Source organism: Diabrotica virgifera, chromosome 8 (assembly GCF_917563875.1).
Source record: "Diabrotica virgifera virgifera chromosome 8, PGI_DIABVI_V3a".
Taxonomy (NCBI): domain Eukaryota; kingdom Metazoa; phylum Arthropoda; class Insecta; order Coleoptera; family Chrysomelidae; genus Diabrotica; species Diabrotica virgifera.
This window is the reverse complement of record NC_065450.1, coordinates 189197228-189216409: the sequence shown is the minus strand read 5'-3', so window position 1 is coordinate 189216409 and position 19182 is coordinate 189197228. Positions and strand designations below refer to the sequence as shown.

The window sequence follows — 19182 nt, the reverse complement described above, 5'->3', positions numbered from 1 at the left end:
TAGGTACTTAAAACTATTGCTTTTTACAATCATTTCACCATCCAAAGATACCATTTTATTTGTAGTAGCTCCATCTTTAAATGAACATTCCAAATACTCTGTTTTTGTCCTACTAAGTTTTAAACCTTTTTCCTCCAGAGCTTGTCTCCACTGTTCCAGTTTTTGTTCTAAGTCTCTTTCACTATTTCCTACTAACACGACATCATCAGCATACATTAAGCACCATGGAATGTTCCCCTGTATTTTCGACGCGTCGTTTATTTATCTTAACTATAAAGTTCGTCGAAATCTTTGTAAGCGTTAAGATATTTAATTTTTTGCATGAAAACGAAGCGTCGTATGAAAAAATGGGAAGATAGATTGTCAGAAGTTGAAAGGGAAATTCAAAAATAGTTTTAACTATTGACTTGAAATATCCTAGGGACGTACTTTTTTTCTATAAAAAATTTCATACCATTACCCGTACGCGCGCCAATGGTGAATATAAAATTTTTAATTGTATGTCAAAAAATTCGCAACAACTACGTCTTAACATCCACCAAATTGTATGTATGTATATGACAAATACCTTTTTTGCATTTATTTTAACTTTTGATACATACATTGTACATTTTCTGTAATTTCTTCATACATTTCTTAAATCAAAATCATTATTTACGATTATTACAGTTTTCGCAGTATTTCCATCTCCTGTAATACTTTACTATTGCACGGTGTAGACGCTGTTAATCTCTCGCAATGCAGTTCTTCGATGCGCAAGCCGTCTAGAGGTACGTATCCATACAAGGATAAACCTCGCTCGGTGTAGTAGCTCCACTTAATGGACACGACGGTGATCGCCGCTTGGCGCGTACACTCTTCGTTTCAACCGGTTTGCGATTTATATGTAAGGGAGCGCATGCTGTATCCATTTGAGCAGCTACACCGAGCGGGGTTCACCCTTGTATGGATACGTACCTTAATGATCGCACTCGGCTCAATGAAACGTAAGCTTTGCAGGCTCAATGCAGGCTTTTAAGCCTGTCCTTACGCAAACACTTTCGGGCCCAAGTTCACGACAGCGCAGCGTAGTCAATAGTCGAACCTTGCGTTTCATGGAGAGTCGAAGCCCACGACAATACTAAGGGTAGCATTCGTCCCTCTGCCGTTCCATAACTTTTTCTCGCTGAAAACTTGATATAAATCGGACAGAAACTGGATAAATTTGAAACTTTATTGTTTATATATGAAGCATAACGTAAACAAATAACGTAAAAAGTGAAATTATGTATAGTTCATATAATTAGCTACAATCTGTAAAAGTTTCAAGTTTCTACATTGTAAAAAACCAGAGAATTTAAGCATTTTCCATTAAAATCGTATTTTTTTTTATTTAAACAATTCATAAACAAAAAAAAAATTTTGATCGACTATTCGTGTACTGTTCCCGCCAATCCGTATGTCTGCAAAATTTCATTCATTTCCATGAAAGAAAAGGCAGTCAAATTAACGTCTAAAGATTTGACGCAAACGATTGAACTAAATAAAAGCGTTTAAAAATGGCATTTAAAAATCTCTATTTCAAAGTTTTAAACCTGTTTCATCAAACATATGCGATCCCACGTAATAAAAAATGTTGATTTATAGTAAGCTGAACATTTGTTAATAGCTTAACGGTGTCTAGTCGGACAAACTTTGATGTACGGGAACACTGGAACAGGGGAAGTTTTAATTGTGGAGCAGTTTAAAAATTTGGAACGTCAGATTACGAAAACGTCCCATGTATTTTTTCGGACAGCACATTAAATTGATTTTTTACCATTTTATTTAACTCTCATGCAAAAATTAGACTGCTATTACAGTGGAACCTCGATAAGTCGGATTAATCGGGACTGAGGCCGATCCGGGTTATCGAAAATCCAGGTTAGCGGGAGAATATGGTAAAAATTAATAAAATACGGTATAATTACAGATAAACTCCATTATAGTAGCAAAAACATGAAATACATATTATGCACAGTACATATAAATTACGTACAGTTGTATACAGTATTGTTCATTTATTGGTACAAAACTCAGTCAAACTGAAAAAATGCTTGTTTTGTCTGACTAAAATCGGTCCGGGTTAGCCAGACTTCCGGGTTATCGGAGGCCGACTTATCGAAGTTCCACTGTACTAACCAACATGATTCCTATCATTTGATATGTTCTTCTAGTCCAGGACGCATCTGTTTTGAGATGGACGTTGAGAGGTGACTCAAATTTTTTTGCAGAAATTGCTTTAAAATAACTCAAATAAAAATATTTGAGTTATCCTCCCACTCAAAATGGTCCGGAACATTGTTTAAATAATCAAAATGTCAAAATATGTAGGAAAAAATCGATTTTTTTTTTGGTTCTTTGATTATAACTTTAAAACTATTCATTTCTGCGAAAAGTTGTACTAACATAAAAGTTGCGTAATTAAATTTTCTATAATATATAATTGGCTAAAAATTTAAAAAATAGTCATCCTTGTTGCAAAATAGCAATAATTGCGAAAAAAACCATGCAAAAACAAGTATTCGCATTTTACGTTTCTCAACCATTTATGCTCAACTACGGACCTTCATATTTTACCAAGAAAAACTTTATGATATACTTAAACAACACCGTAAATTTCATTAAGATCGATTGAACAGATTTTGCAAAATAAATTTTGAAATCCAGCTTTCGCAAAAAAAATTCATTTTTTAAATATCGCAAGACTGAATATAAAGCAGACAGCAAGTTGAATTTTTTTTTGATTATAGAAGTGTACTGTACCTTTCATTTGCAATTTGCAAAATTAAAATCGATTAATTACCACGGCGTCAGGAAATTTTTAATAAACATTAATTTTTGGTGCTACACGCAGGACAGCGGTGTTCAATTCACACAAGTTGATTTCCATCAAAATTTCTTCTAATCTTTATTTAATATATTATTTTCTTACTCTATATTTTGTTGTATTTTAATATTTTAATTCCACAAAAATCAAACCAATTTCACTATTGTTTGTGAAATATTGTTTAAACAATTGCATATGTTTAAAAATAATAAAATTTTATTCTCTAAGTTAAAATATATGAACAAAGAAAGTTTTTGCCAATCAAAGTGTTATTTCAAAGGATAGAGTATGTGTTTTTGCAATAAACAAATTTATTTATTTATATCGAAATGTAATAAAAATTAAAATGTATCAATCATTATCAAAGATCATTGGAATGCTAAATCAGAACAAACTATCCGCTGTCCTGCGCGTAGCACCAATAATTAATGTTTATTTAAAAAATTCCTGACGCCGTGGTAGTTAATCGATTTTAATTTTTCAAAATTGCAAATGAAAGGTACAGTACACTTCTATACGCAAAAAATGCTTCAACTTGCTATCTGCTTTATTTTCAGTCCTGTAACATTTTGAAAAAATGAATTTTTTTGCGAAAACTGGATTGCAAAATTTATTTTGCAAAATCTATTAAACCGATCTTAATGAAATTTACTGTATTGTTTTACTGTATCATAAAGTTTTTCTGGGTGAAATATGAAGGTCCTAAGTGTAGCATAAATTTTTGAAAAACGTAAAATGCGAATACTGGTTTTTGTATGGTTTTTTCGCATTTATTTCTATTTTGCAACAAGGGTGACTATTTTTTAAATTTTAAGCCAATCCTGTATTGTAGGAAATTTAATTACGCAACTTTTATGTTAGCACAACATTTTTGGAAATGAATACTTTTAAAGTTATAATCAAAAAACGAAGAAAAAATCTAATTTTTTCCCTAATCTTTTGACATTTTGATTATTTAAACAATGTTCCGGACCTTTTTGAGAGGGAGGATAACTTAAATATTATTATTTGATTTATTTTCAAGCAATTTCTGCAAAAAAATTTGAGTCACCTCTCAACGTCCAAATGTACTAATATTTTTACAGATGCGCCCTGGTCTATTCGTGTTCCACTCATTAAAATGCCAGGTTGGTAATAAACCCAGTCTGATTTTTGCATGAGAGTTTGATGAAATTGTAACAAATCAATTGGAAGTTCTGTACGATAAAGTACATGGAACGTTTTCGTAATCTGACGTACCAAATTTTTAAACTGTTTCACAATTAAAACTTCCCCTGTTACAGTGTTTCCATACATCAAAATTTGTTCGACTAGACACCGTTAAGCTAATAACAAATTTTCAGCTTGCTACTAATCAACTTTTTTATGGTACGCGGGATCCAGGTCTATTACTTTTTACTGGAAAACAGAAGTTCTTAAAATTGTCCATTTTTGACCTTAATTTTTTATTAATTTAGTGTATGTTTATTATTAATTAACAGAGTCCTCTTTTACCTTATTTCTCTGGACTCTATAAGCCTTAATAAAATTTTACCAGTAAATAAAATAAGCGCCATCTATATTTGTTAATTAAAAATATACCTATATCAAATTATCTCAAAACTCATTATAAAGTTATATAATATAACTTTCTGTCGTGAATTTAAAATTAATGTCGAAATTTGTTATGGATTTAATATCAAAAATTGACTCATTTCAGTAATAAAATTGTTTCCGTGGGTTTGAAAAAGAGACACGTGTATAATATAATGTCCCCGAGGACGTTGTCCCTTTTTCATATTTCAAAAAAACATATGTATTTCCGTATGTGCTCATGTTTTGTTTTTGTATAATTTAATGAAAATGAAAAATTTATTTACATATTTATAATAACAAATTTAAAAACATTGTTAGCTGTCAAATTTTATGGGCATAAACGATAATTCGAATTAAAACTATTTTTGTATTTGAATTTCAAATTTCCAAGTCGACAATAATCTTAAAACGATGCCTTAGTGTGAAAGCCTCGTATCTCATTAAATTACAATTTTACAGGAGAGGCAAAAAGCTGATTTTCTGCATAATATAATCCAAAAACAAAAACTACTGTTATGTATTTTAATTTGAGCACATTGAGAAAAATATCTGATCTTGGCCCAGAGCTGAAAGTGTTAAATGTTGCTATTAAATTGAAAATACAAATATTAACTATGAAAAACACGTAAATATCCTTGCAGTATATAGAGCCTTTGCCCAAGTAACTATGATAACCTCGTATATCTTGATAAACGTGTTTTTCATCTAAAATGAGGTTGTGTTTTTGATTATTTACGAGGTCTTCATTTTTCATAGCTTATTGCACACCTCCAAATACTAGGTTGATACAGTAGGTACAAATATTTTGATTTAAGGTTTATAAAATGTTTCTATATGCCGGAATACCTTTTGTTGTTCACAAAAAAACATTTCTCTAAGTCGAATTTCTTAAACAAACACTCCAAATTAAGTACCAATTTCTTGGTTATAAATATACGTGGTATTCACACTAAATCAAGAGAGCAATTGATATACGTGGTTTCTTTTTTCGGCTGTAGAAAATAGTCTGATGTATTTGGATTTTTTCTAACAGTTGTAAATCGTGAGATACAAGGTTTTCAAACTGAAACCATCAAAATGTCATTTTCGAAAAAAAATGAGATACGAGGTTTTCACACTAAGCCATCGAAAGATGATTTTATTTTCAATACTTTTGTATTTTCAACGAAAACTTTTCGTAACCCTCATACTCGCTTCATAATGACCATCATTATATGCTCGCTGCATAATATACTATTAATTTATTTGTAAATTCAGGTTATACAGGGTGTCCAGAAACTCTACCGACAAACGAAGACAGGAGATTCTTCAGATAATTTTAAGATAATTTAACCCAATTCACTTAGTCCGAAAATGCTTCCTAAGGGAGCTAGAGCTCTTTGAAGATGGCGTCTTGTAATTAGTTTTTCTTAAATACCTCCAGAATACTTCTATTTAGAAAAACAAAAATTGGTGCGCGTATTTATCTTCAAGATATAAATCTAATCCATCTATTGCAAATTTCTAGTACCGATCATAGGCGTCCGTTTTAGGTAGGGCAACGGTTATTTTATCGCATAACTTTTTTATCTTTAACTTTTATGCATTTCTGACACTGGATTATTAAATTGTGAAGTATTCTAGTATTAAAAGGTACTCCTGTTTTAAATCGGTAGGACACACCGTTATCTAATCGATTTGAAAATCTTTCGCTTTATGAATTAAAAAAAAATTAAAAAAAAAGCTGTTTAGAAAGACGAAAACTGGTACATTTATTTATATTCCAGAGATAAATCGATTTCATTAATTGCGAATTTCTAGTACTGGTCATAGGCGTCCGTTTTGGGTAGATCAGCTGTTATTTTATAGCATACCTTTCTTGTCTTGAATTTTTAAACATTTTTGACACTAGATTATTAAATTATGAGGTATTCTAGTACTAAAAGTTACTCTTACTTTATGTTGGTAAAATACTTCGTTTTTTGTTGAAAAGTTCTTTCAATTTTTTTTCAAATTCCAAAAACGAAAAACTTTCAAATCGATTTTTCTAGAAAACGGTGTGTCCTACCGACTTAAAACAAGAGTACCTTTAAGTACTAGAATACCTCACAATTTAATAATCCGGTGTCAGAAATGCATAAAAGTTAAGGACAAAAGAGTTATGCGATAAAATACCCGTTGCTCTACCCAAAACGGACGCCTATGACCGGTACTAGAAATTTACAATGGATGGAATCTTTTCATCTCTGAAAAGTAAATGTGCATAGCAATTTTCGTTTTTCTAAATAGAAGCGTTCTAGAGGTATTTAAGAAAAACTAATTTCATGACGCCATCTTCAAAGAGCTCTAGCTCCCTTAAGAAGCATTTTCGGACTAGGTGAATTGGGCTGAATTATCTTAAAATTATCTAAAGAATCTCCTGTCTTCGTTTGTCGGTAGAGTTTCTGGACACCCTGTATCTTCTTCTTCTTCTTCTTATGCAATCCACTAATGGATGTTCGCGATCACGTTTGACCATTTGACCACCCTGTATATTGTATATAAATTATTTTTGAAATTAAAAAACATTGATATCATTTTTTATTTGAAGTAATGTACTTGTTATGTGACGTTTGTAATTAATGAATTTGAGTATTTTTAACAATATTTGGGTATTTCGGATTATTATTTTATTTAAACTGTCTACCTAGTGATATTTATGTATATATTATATACAGGGTGTCACTTATGTTGCACATATATTATGGCAAACTTTTTATTTTTAATTTTACGAAAAAAAAGTTATTCTTCATAAAAAGTTCTTCATGGTCTAAAACATAAGATTCAACCATCAGATATCAAATTGTATCTATAGTATACGAGGTATGTCAAAAAATATGAATTTCGTTAAAGAGTAAATTATCTTTATTTATTTCACAATATTGAAAATTGTTATTATGAAATGTTGTTTGGAATAGAAAATTATGTTCTGATATATGCAATTACATGCTTCAAATGAAAAAAAATATTTGAAGACTTTTCTCAATTACGGATACCATCATCATTTTCATTTATACCCCTTTTATTTTTAATTTAACGAAGAAAAGTTATTCTTCATAAAAAGCTCTTCATCGTGTAAGATCTAAAATGCAACCACCATATATCAAATGTTTTCAATTTTATACGAGGTATATAAAAAATATGAATTTCGATCAAGAGTAAAGTACCTTTATAGTTCACAACATTTAAATTAGAATGATATAATTGTACATTAAAACGTAAACTTTAATTCTCATTAACTTTTCATAAGAGCAAATTATGAATTTAAATACGTAAATAAACAAAGTTTTCGTTATGATAATGCTCGCATTGTTAGCTTGTTATTTTTTAAATCTACTTATAAATTTCTACATGGAAAAATAAGGTCAGAGAGATAATAAATAAAAAAAGAATTCAAAAATCATCAAATAAAATTATTATTATATAAGTAAAACACAAAAAATCAGAGAGATAGTAAAAATTTGGACGATTACAAAATTATAATATAAAGTGAAGTCAATAAAACGAAAGAGTGGACTCCAAGAAGAGAAAGCTACTAATACATAAATATTCCAAAAAGGAGAAGGATTAGAAAATAGAGAATAGTCCAAAAAGTTCAGACGGCAAGTTCACATTAGGGCTTAAATACGAGTATGAACAAGAGTTTGGATAAAACTAAGTCTAGTCAGTCTAGACTAGTAAAACTAGTTTTAACTAAGAAACCAAATAATAGTGCCTAACTTATTATTGATGACTAGGGAGCGGATTTTGTGCTAAATGCATATTGCATGCATATTTCTCATATCTGAGAACTTTACTAAATTTTGCATATTTTTAAAGAAACATGCATATTTTGTGCCTATTTAAAAACATTTAAGTCAAAAAAAATTTAAATTTTTACAGGCTGTCGTATCTATTAATTCGAGAACTACCTGAAGAGAGACGGCTCATTCCCTGCCTTTCATTTTTTCTTAGAAAATACCCGATCTTTACACAAAGTATTTATTGTGCTTATATTACGCCGTTATAAAATGATTGTAGGATGTTAAAGTGATGATGGATGGTTTGGAAATCCAAATTTTGTTTACTTTTATATTTAGTAGGTACCTATAATTCTGGTAATTTTTTAAATCCTCTATTGTTAAGAGAATTTACACCTTTAACCATAGTTTTACGATTTTCTATCGGAAATTAACAAGTTATTTTAAATACGTCCCAATTACTTCTATTGATGTTGAAAGGAGTTTTTCAAGTTATATAGTTATTTTCCTAACAAGTGCAGAAAGTCATACTTTTCCGCACGCGACTGCAGTTTGCCGAACGACGCAAAGCGGGAGTTCGGCAAGCAGTCGAGTGCGGAAAAGAGACTTTCTGCAAGCGTTAGGAACAATATTTTTTCTACGAGTCTTTAAAAAATGACCAAATCTTAATCAATTAATTTAATTAATATGAAAATACATACACAAATTAATTCTTTGACAAGGTTGTCAGAACCAAACTTTCAGCATAATTGGTTAGTATGACGACGATCTTGGTTTCCCTGACGACGATTCAAAACCACTGTTATTGTCTACTGATTTGACTTTGGAATATTATGTCAAAATTATTTTATTTCATCGAATTCTCGCGTTAATTTCATTAAAACATGAACACAATAAGATATATTTGAAATAAATTAGTAAATAATATCTAAATATTAGTTTATTGCATGGATTATAATTACTTTAAGGCCATATTAACATATCTAAATTAACACACGTGCGGAAAAGTAAAACGCGTGCGGAAAAGTAAAACTTTCTAAACTAAAACGTGTGCGCGAAAGTAGACATTTTTGCACGCTTCTAAAAAAAAAGAATATTTTATCTGATCAAAGAATATGTTTCCTCGTAAAGAATTTGGAAGAACACATTGTAGTGAATTATAATCGAAGATAAATTTATAGTGATATCGTTGTTTTATTTTAAATAGGTAACTATTGGTAGCAGTTTTTGTAAAAACTGTGAATAAATTGCATATATAAAAAAATGATTTTATTTGAAAGATAATAAATAAGATTGCCGCCCCCTATAAAAGAACCCCCTAGAATAGAGTAGAACAGAAAATTTGTGGTTTCTCGAAATGCGCATTTTTTGAATTTTTGTGCATATCTTGCGCATATTTCGTAATTTTTTACCGCATATACATATATGCGCATATTTTATCAAAATTGATCGCATATAAATCCGCTCCCTATTGATGACCTAAATAACGGAGGTGTATATAAATATAAATATTTTGATGATTTTTCAAAGGAATATAATGAATATAATACAACGAAACTCTTACGAAAATCTCAACGAAACGTTAATAAAATCTTTTTTTGGTAAAATTGTGGCTTATTTCCCATTATAAATAGTTGAATATACAAAATGTTATCACGGAAACTATTAGCTTAAATATAAAACTAACTTTTTTCGGTAGTCTTTCTATGCTGTTAGTATACTCTGTTTTTAAAAGATATTTTGTATATATTTATTTTGTTTATTTTAATATTTTATTTATTTTAATATATATATTCTGTCGAAATCAGTTAGACTTTCCTTCTGTTTATTAGGAGTATTCCCACCAGTGGAACGTGGTTTCCCGGATAGGTCTTGACAGATGTGAGGTTCTTTCTAAATCTTCTATCTACTGCAATATAATGTGGTAATTGAAAAATATTTTAAATGTCTTTTTTTCTTTTACAGAAATATTCTGCTTGAAAGAGATAGTCCTGGATATAGAGCCAAACGTTGTTGAGCATGGCGGTACGACAAAGTTAAGTTGTAGCTATAATTTACAAGGAGAGCCTCTATATACAGTAAAATACTACAGGGGGACACATGAGTTCTATAGATATACGCCCAAAGAGCACCCTAGTATTAAGAAGTTTCCTTTTAATGGAGCGAATATTGATGTAAGTTACAAAGTTACATATTCTGTTGTTTTATTTAATTGCACGAAAATAGAAGAATTTAATATACATATGTTATTAGGTATATGTACAGCTCTCGGAGTGAACAGTGGCTGATGAGAAACGCTGTCGTCGCCCACCTAAACTCTATGCTATGCAGAGAGCATTGCTCTGATGGGTCATGGTTCGCTCTGCGAGCTGTTTATACATACAGCAAGTTTCAGGGGTTTCTTATAAATACCTTCAACGGCTTATCTCTTCAATAGCCGCGTCTCCAACGGCCGCACGCTCAGGCGAGGCCGCCTCGCAACGCAAGCCAAATGCTCGGTCTGTGTGGACGTGCCTCGGGGTTGTGCTGGCGCACGCTGCCTCGGGCGAACATGCCTCGGAGCCGAGCCGGTCGGTGTCGGTAAAATACATGTGCTCAAAGGCGTCTCAGCGCCTCAGTATGCGTTGTTCGTTCAGTGTGGACGGAAGTGTATTGCTTGATTGCGAGGCATAAGCTTTCTATCTATCTAATCAGCTCTAAACATCCATCCTTGGATATAGGTCTCCTATTCCTTCTTCCATGCCTCTCTATCTTGGGCAATTTGTATCCATTTTGACCCAGTGTGCTTCTTCATGTCATCTGACCATCGCATTTGTGGCCTTTCTCTTTTTCGGTTGTGGTTCTACGGTCTCCAATATATAATCGTCTTAGTCCATCATTTATCCTTCTGCCGTAGTGTGTGCTCGGCGAACTTCCATTTAAGCATTGCAACTTGGTTGAGATATCTTTCACTTTTGTTTTGTTACGGATTCATTCGTTTCTTTTCCTGTCTGATAGTTTAATCTTCAGCATTTGTCTTTCCATGGATCTTTCTGTCTTTGCTATTTTTTCCATATTTTCTTTTGTAAACGCCCATGCCTGAGAGCCATATATTAGAAGAAGGAGTATACATTGATTAAAGACTCTTGTTTCTAGATATTGCGGGTAATTTCTGTTCCTTAGACTATAAGACAGTTTCCCGAATGATGTCCAGGCCAATCTTATTCTTCTCTTTATTTCTTCGGTCTGATTTTCTTTATTTAATCTAGGGATTTGTCCTTGATATACAAAATAATCTTTTACTTGTTCTATTCTTGTTTGTGCCACTGTAATTATTAGTTCTGCTTGTTGATTGGTCATGGTTTTTGTTTTACTGTAATTCATCTTCAGTCCTATCTTTGTCGATTCGCTATCTAGTTCTTTCATCATTCTTTGTAGTTCTTCACTTCTTTCTGTTATTAATACAATATCATCAGCATATCGTAAGTGATTCAGATATTGCCCGTTTATGTTTATACCCAAGCCATCTCAGCGTAGTTGTTTGAACACATCTTCTAGCGCTTGGTTGAATAGCTTCGGCGAGATGGTATGTCCTTCTCTTACTCCTCGGTTTATTTTAATAGGCTCCGTTCGTTTCATTAGCTTAATAGTTGTTGTTGCCTTATTGTATATATTTGTAATTAAGTCGGTATATCTGTAGTCTATTCTGCTGTTTTGTAGGGAATTCTTTACTGCCTAGTGTTCCACACTATCAAATGCTTTTTCGAAGTCAATAAACGTCATGTATAGCGGGATATGATATTCGTTAGCTTTTCCGATTAATATCTTCATCGTTAAAAGGTGGTCACTTGTACTGAAGTTTTTTCTAAATCCGGCTTGTTCTCTTGCCTGGTATCCATCTAATTTAGTTGTTAATGTGTTTGTTAATATCTTGGTTAATAGTTTGTACATTAAGTAAAGTTAGGGGTCTGTAATTCTTTAGAATTTTTATCTCCTTTCTTAAATAGTAACAGTGTTACTGCTTCGTTCCAAGTGTTGGGTATTTGTATTGTTATTAAAATTTTATTCATAAGATAAGTATTTACAAAACTTCTCTAGTTGCATAAGCAACTTCTCTGAGGCATAAGCTTTAGTTGTGCTAATTTGATCGGGAATATGAATTCTCAAGAAGATTCGATTACCTTAATCAAATTATATGGTTCACACACGTTGCTATGGGCTCGTACGCATCCCAAATAGTTAAATAAAAGTCAGCGGGAAGATGTGTGTAGGCTAATTTCGGTGGAAATGAAGTGTCTTGTTGGTGATTTAAAGAAGAAAATGGAATCCTTGCTAGGTTCGTAAGAGCGATAGAAAAGCAGAGAGAAGTATTGCAAGCTGGTGTAAGAATCTTCGGTTGCTAAAAATCGTAGAGTAATTAGTACGCGTTCTGTTTCAGTAATGACTTCCCTATAATTTGTGTTGCGATTTCTTATTTTCTCAGATTATAATGAACACAGATTTTCAAATTCTGGTTTGTTCAACCGTGTAAAACTATGCACAGAATTATCACAATAAATGTCCCTTAGTAATTTACTTCCGTATTCTTTGCGGCGTCCATAAAGTCTTTTGATCCACATGCGTCTTGCCTTTTTATGTCTGTTTCCTTTTATTTAAACAATAAATCGATAGTAAGACAGCTGCTGCAGCAACACGACTGTCCATCTTGAATTGTTTGAGGGAAATGATGACTAACTTGCCTCGCGAGCTCCGCCTCGATGTTTCCGAAAATCTAGGAAGTTGGCACGTGAGCCAGCCTCAGTCGAGGCTGGCTCGCGTGTTTCCCCCTTCACTTAACATTTCGGTAGCTAGCGTCTTCTACGACGATATGATCAAGTATAAGCAAGACGCAAAACTATCATCAAACTAATTTGAAATAAGTTTGCTGCCAATAGGTGTACGAATTTAAAGAATGATGGAAAATCTTATAACTAGCCACCCCAACAAAATCAATCGCCTGCCAACGATGGGGGGCCATTCGCGCAAACCCCTTTATTCATAGAAGACTAGAGCCAATTCGTCTGCTCCCAATCTGGCATCGTCGGCATAGATTGGGATACTTCTTTAATATATTTCCATTCCCGCATTCCAGTCGATGATCAACACCAAGAATCTGTTAACCAAATCTCTGACGAGGTGGAAGAAGAACCTGATATACTTGAAAATGAAGTAAGACTCGCGATCAGTAAGCTCAAATATAATAAAGCACCAGGTTCAGATATGATAACAGCCGAAATGCTCAAAGCCACAGAAGAAACTGGCTTAAAATTACTTCATCTACTCTGTAACCAAATATGGCATTCCAAACACTTGCCTGAAGACTTTACAAAATCTACAATAACGACAATTCATAAAAAAAGGCAGCTTCCATAAATGCGACAATTATAGAACTATTTCTCTTATATTACATGCCAGTAAAATAATGCTACATATAATCAATGAGAGACTAAAAACTTTCCTTCAAAGAGAAATTCCACAAGAGCAAACTGGATTTACCAAAGGTAGAGGTACTCGAGAACATCTGGTGAATATAAGACAGATAATCGAAAAATCTAGGGAATTCAATATTCCACTGTACATATGCTTTATAGATTACCGTAAGGCGTTCGACAGGATCAGGTGGAGACACTTATGGCGAATACTAAAAGAAGTATTCCCAACACCCCAATACCTTATTTCGCTTATAACTGAACTATACGAACACACTACTGGATCAGTTAAAGTGCTTGGCACACTTTCAAACGAATTTCATCCAGAACGGGGTGTCAGACAGGGATGTATACTATCTCCACAATTATTCAATATATATGGAGAGCATGTTATGAGAAGAGCACTTGAAGGATGGGAAAAATGCATCTTAATAAATGGTCATAAAATAAACAACCTACGTTTCGCAGATGACACGGCCCTTCTTGCAAATAGTCAAGCAGAGCTGATTGCTCTTATACGTCTGGTTGAAAACGAAAGTCAAATATTTGGTCTGCAATTAAACATATTAAAGACATAGATCATGATAGTGGATAAACTACATAACAATCATCCACACATAACCACAATTGATCGGTTTGAGGTTGTGAGCTCATACTTTTATCTGGGATCATTAATCACAAACACAGGGTCACTACAGGAAGAAATTAAACGTAGATGTGATCTAGCAAAAGGACTGTCAAATTTCAAGGGCGCTAAAGATGAGGTTGATCAACTGCTTGATATTCCCAATACTGACCTACGGATGTGAATCTTGGACTGATTAGACACCACTGAAATGTTCTGTTGGAGACGAAGCCTACGAATTCATTGGACCGACCATAGAACAATTAATTCAATTTTAAGAGAGCTAAACGTTAACCAACGACCCTCCAGTAAAGTCCTTCTCCAACAATTAAAATACTTTGGACATGTTATGAGATCAAACACAGAAAACATGGAAAGACTCATTATACAAGCAAAGGTGGAAGGCCGAAGATCACGAGGAAGATCCCCAACAAGATGGATCGATCAAATTACAGGAATATGAAAAAGACCTATGCATGAGTTAAAAGAAATGACCAAAGACAGAGATCTTTGAAGACGGACAATACACGATATCACGTCGACCACTACACTCTCTTCGGGGGGTCAGGATTGAAGAGAGATAGTCCATAATCGTAAAAAGTCTCATATTTCCAGAAATTCTGTGCCTGAATATAGCTAGTTCGTATTTGTGTTTTCGTGTTTTTTAAATTGTTTTCAACCAATTCATTTGTTTCAATATTGCTATTATTAATTTGTAGAATTGAGCAAAATCTATGTAAGCGCTTAAAATCACTCAAACTAATGCCCATGGAGACAATCAATATTTACCTATCGAGCTCTGTATTGTATAAATGTCGTAACTTGTTAAGCATAGCACTTGAAGTTAACCTCTCACTTACACGCTAGACGGTAACCATGCAAGCTAACCACTAAAATATTCAGCTCCAACACTCCAACGAACACCAGGTGGTCCTACGGGACATCGGTTTTAACTAGAAGAACCTGAGAACCGTTAAATTTTTTATAAAGGCGTTTCATGGGCTTCTTAAAGATGTCTTGAACGATCTTTCTCTTCAGTGAATTGTTTACTTTTTGACGGTTTACGGTTTCCAGATTGCTGATAGCATATCGATGATGACGGTAGAAGATTAACAAATTTGAAATTCGCAGACGACATAGCTTTATTCTCTGGCAATCTCCAGGAGATATGTACAATGCTACGTGAACTTCAGTTAGTGTGTACCAGTGTAGGTCTTAAAATGAACATCTCCAAAACAAAATTCATGACAAACCTAGTACCTACTAGAAATATCAATATTGAGGACAACGAAGTAGAGCTAGTGGAAAAATACACATACCTTGGACACTAAATAAAGATCGCAAGAAACAACCAAACATGCGAATTACGAAGAAGAATAAACCTAGCATGGGCAGCCTATGGAAAACTCAAAGACATCTTTAAAAGCGATTACCAATTTATTTAAAACGTAAAACATTTGATCAATGTGTGTTGCTTGTGATGACTTATGGTGCCGAAACTTTGACGTTGACAGCTACAACTTCTAAAATGCTGCAAATAGCCCAGAGAAAAATGGAAAGGTCAATGCTGAGTATATAGCTTCGTGACCGAGTTAGAAATGAAGACTTAAGACGAAGAACAGGAGTTACCGATGTAATTTCCCGAATTGCCACCCTGAAATGGAACTTAACCGGATACGTTGCAAGAATCAGTGATGAGAGGTGGACGAAGAGATTACTTGAGTGAAGGCTGAGATTAGACAAAAGAAGTAGAGGAAGACCAGCTACTCATTGGACTGACGATCTCAAGAAAATGTCAAGGAATTGGATGTAACCTGTTCAAAATAGAGCACAATGGACAAAAATGAGGGAGGGCTATGTCCAGCAGTGGACGCAAAGGACTGGAGGATGATGATGATGATGATGATCGCATGGTTGTGCCTAACACCAAAGTCGAGCCATTTGCAACGTGTTGAAGTTTTGGTGTTCACAGTTCACATCCTACGTACATACATCCATGGTGTGCGCACTGGTATCCTTAAATTATTCCGATAACACCTGTATGAGTTTTCCCTGTTTGCTTAACATTTCTGTAGCTTGTATCTTCTACGACATATGATCAAGTAAAAGCATGACGCAAAACTATCAGCAAACTAAATTTGAAATGTTTGCAGTGAAGGGGCAGAAGAATTTAAATATTGATGGAAAAATCCAGTTTCTAAATGGCCACCCCAATAAAATCCATCGCCTACCTACCTAAATTTCAAAGAATTTCATCTGGATCCAACTGGCGCTAACCTCTTTATCCATAGAGTAATTATTACCTGCCAGGGGGAGCCAGTTTATATGCTCCCGGTCTGGCGTCATCGGCATAGATTGGGAAGCTTCTTTTATTCTATGCTTATACTCTTCTTTAATATATTTTCAATTCCATATCCCAGTCAAATAAGATTTATGGCTTTTATTTGTTGTTCCACATTTCCAGAAATGCTGTGTCTGGGTATAGCTAGTTTGTATTTGCGTTTTCGTGTTTTTTAATTTTCTTTAATAAATTCATTTGTTCCAATAGGTTATTGAATATGTATTTTAGAAAGGAACTACAACGTTAATGGAGTTTTATTGTTTTATATAGTCAATGGACCTCTAGATATGAAAAAACCACGGAGTGCTACCATTTAAAGGGGTGCGTTTTTGAGAACGGGGTGAATTAGTCCCTAGGCACAGGGCGAATTAGGGTGAGTTCTATGCACTTTTGATAAACAGGTTTTTTTTAAACATAAAAAATAAACACTTTTTCTGCAAACACGTCTACAGGAAAATTGTTCCAGGATCAATGTGCTATCGAAATATCACATCCTAAAGTCTAAAATACTTTTTTTACAAAAAAATATTTAAAAGAAAAGCAAGAAAAAAACATGAAAGGTAGCAATTTTGTTTTTGCCCCATAACTTTTTTCCACTGGGATATAGGTATAAGCATTGCTTCACAGAAAAAAAACTTCCATCCTTGTTCTTTAAAACGGCGCGTTTGGTCGAAGTACCTGTAATTTATAGTTTCCACAATATAATTTTTCAAATTTCGCAACTCACAGCGATTTTGTGAAATTTTGCTAATTACTTCGCAAACATTTTTCTGTAACTTTTTTCTACGGATCTCTAGGTATATGCAATGATAAATTTAGTAGAAAGAGAAGTCACTTACCTTTATAATGGTCTATTGTATAAGGTTGTATGACTATTTTTAAGCAAGATATAGTTTTTCAACATTTTATACTTTTTATGATTTTTGATATATTTTACGATTATTTTTAAATGTCTCATTATAACTTTTTTTATTGTATATTTAGGTATATATATTGTGCAATAAAAAAGAATGCTTATTTTCTTTACCTTAAAATGGTGTATTGTAAAAAATTCTGGGACTATTTTTAAAGATATGCTTTTTAAAAGTGTGACATATACACATGCAATAGGTCCCACTAAGTTGGAACCATATGGAAAACTTTTATTATTAACTTTATGAAAAAACAAGGATTCTTTATAAAATGATCTGCATAGTATAAAACCTAAGATGCAATCATCAGATATAAAATTTTATTAATAGTATACGAGGTATGTTAAAAAATATGAGTTTCGCTCAAGAGTAAAGTACCTTTATATTTCACAAATATCAAAAGTGTTATTAAGAAAAGTTATTTTGAATTAAAAATTATGTTATAATTAATTAATTGGTTGACTTACCTGTTAAGGAGGGACAATCATAATTGTCCTTTCGAACATTTGTACGCTCCCCCTCCCCCCCTCCGAATGATTCTTTTGAACCCATCCACGATAAAAATAAAAATAAAAAAAACAGTGATGTGCGCACGTAACGTGTCAAGAAGCTTGATAATCTTCTTTTCTCTTCTTCTGCTTCTTTAAACTGTAATCAGCGGCCCGAAAATGCAACTACCATAAGTACAAATGTTCGAAATGTATTGTGAAGGACAATATGCAATTATATTCTTCTAATTGAAACAATAAAAAATTTTAAAATTTTTCTCAAATTACGGATACCCTTGGATATCCTACGGATATCTTGTTAAAAATAGTCCTAGAATTTTTTGCAATACAACATTTTAAAGTAAAGAAAATATGCTTTTATTATTTTACAATGCATATGCCTAAATGTACAAGAAATAAAGTCATAATGAGTAATTTAAAAAATAATTATAAAAAATATCAAAAATCATTAAAAGTATAAAACCTTGAAATAGCATAACTTGCTTAAAAATAGTCGTACAACCTTGTACAATAGACCATTTCAAAGGTAATTGACTTCTCTTTCTACTACATGTACGTTGCATATATTGTCCGTCCGCTCTAACTTATCACATGCGTCACGACTTATTTTCAAACAAATTAGGTCAAAACCTAAAGTGAAACGAACGTCGATGTGTATATTATATACATTTTGTATACTTATAATATATACTATACACATCGACGTTCGTTTCACTTTAGGTTTTGACTTAATTTGTTTAAAATTAATTCGTGACTCATGGGAAAATTTAGAGCGGACGGACTATACATAGAGATGCGTAGAAAAAAGTTTCAGACCAATGTTTGCGAAATAATGGGAAAAATGGCCCAAAAATCCTGTGAGCGGCAAATTTTTAAAAATCATATTTTTGAAACTATAAATTGTAGAGACTTCTACTAAACGCCCATCTTAAAGAGCAATGATGGAGGTTATTTTTCGCTGAAGCAATGCCTATACCTATATCCCTGTGGAAAAAAGTTATGGGGCAGAAAACAAAATTGCTTTCTTTCGTGTTTTTTTCTTGCTTTTATTTTGGATATATTTTTGTAAAAAAAAATTAATTTGGCTTTAAAATGTGATATTTTGATAGTAAATTTAACCTGAAACAATTTTCCTGTAGACGTCTTTGTACCAAAAGTGCACAGAACG

The 19182-nt window shown here is 32.9% G+C and overlaps 1 protein-coding gene across 1 annotated transcript in view; it reads left to right on the top strand.

Annotated features, from left to right (window-relative positions):
- The window catches only part of LOC114334749 (uncharacterized), a 401766-nt gene that overhangs the window by 297791 nt on the left and 84793 nt on the right, over nt 1–19182 (top strand). The window contains exon 2 of the mRNA XM_050659716.1: nt 10147–10355. Within this exon, the coding sequence (XP_050515673.1) occupies nt 10147–10355 (209 nt within the window). The remainder of the gene's footprint in view (nt 1–10146; nt 10356–19182) is intronic.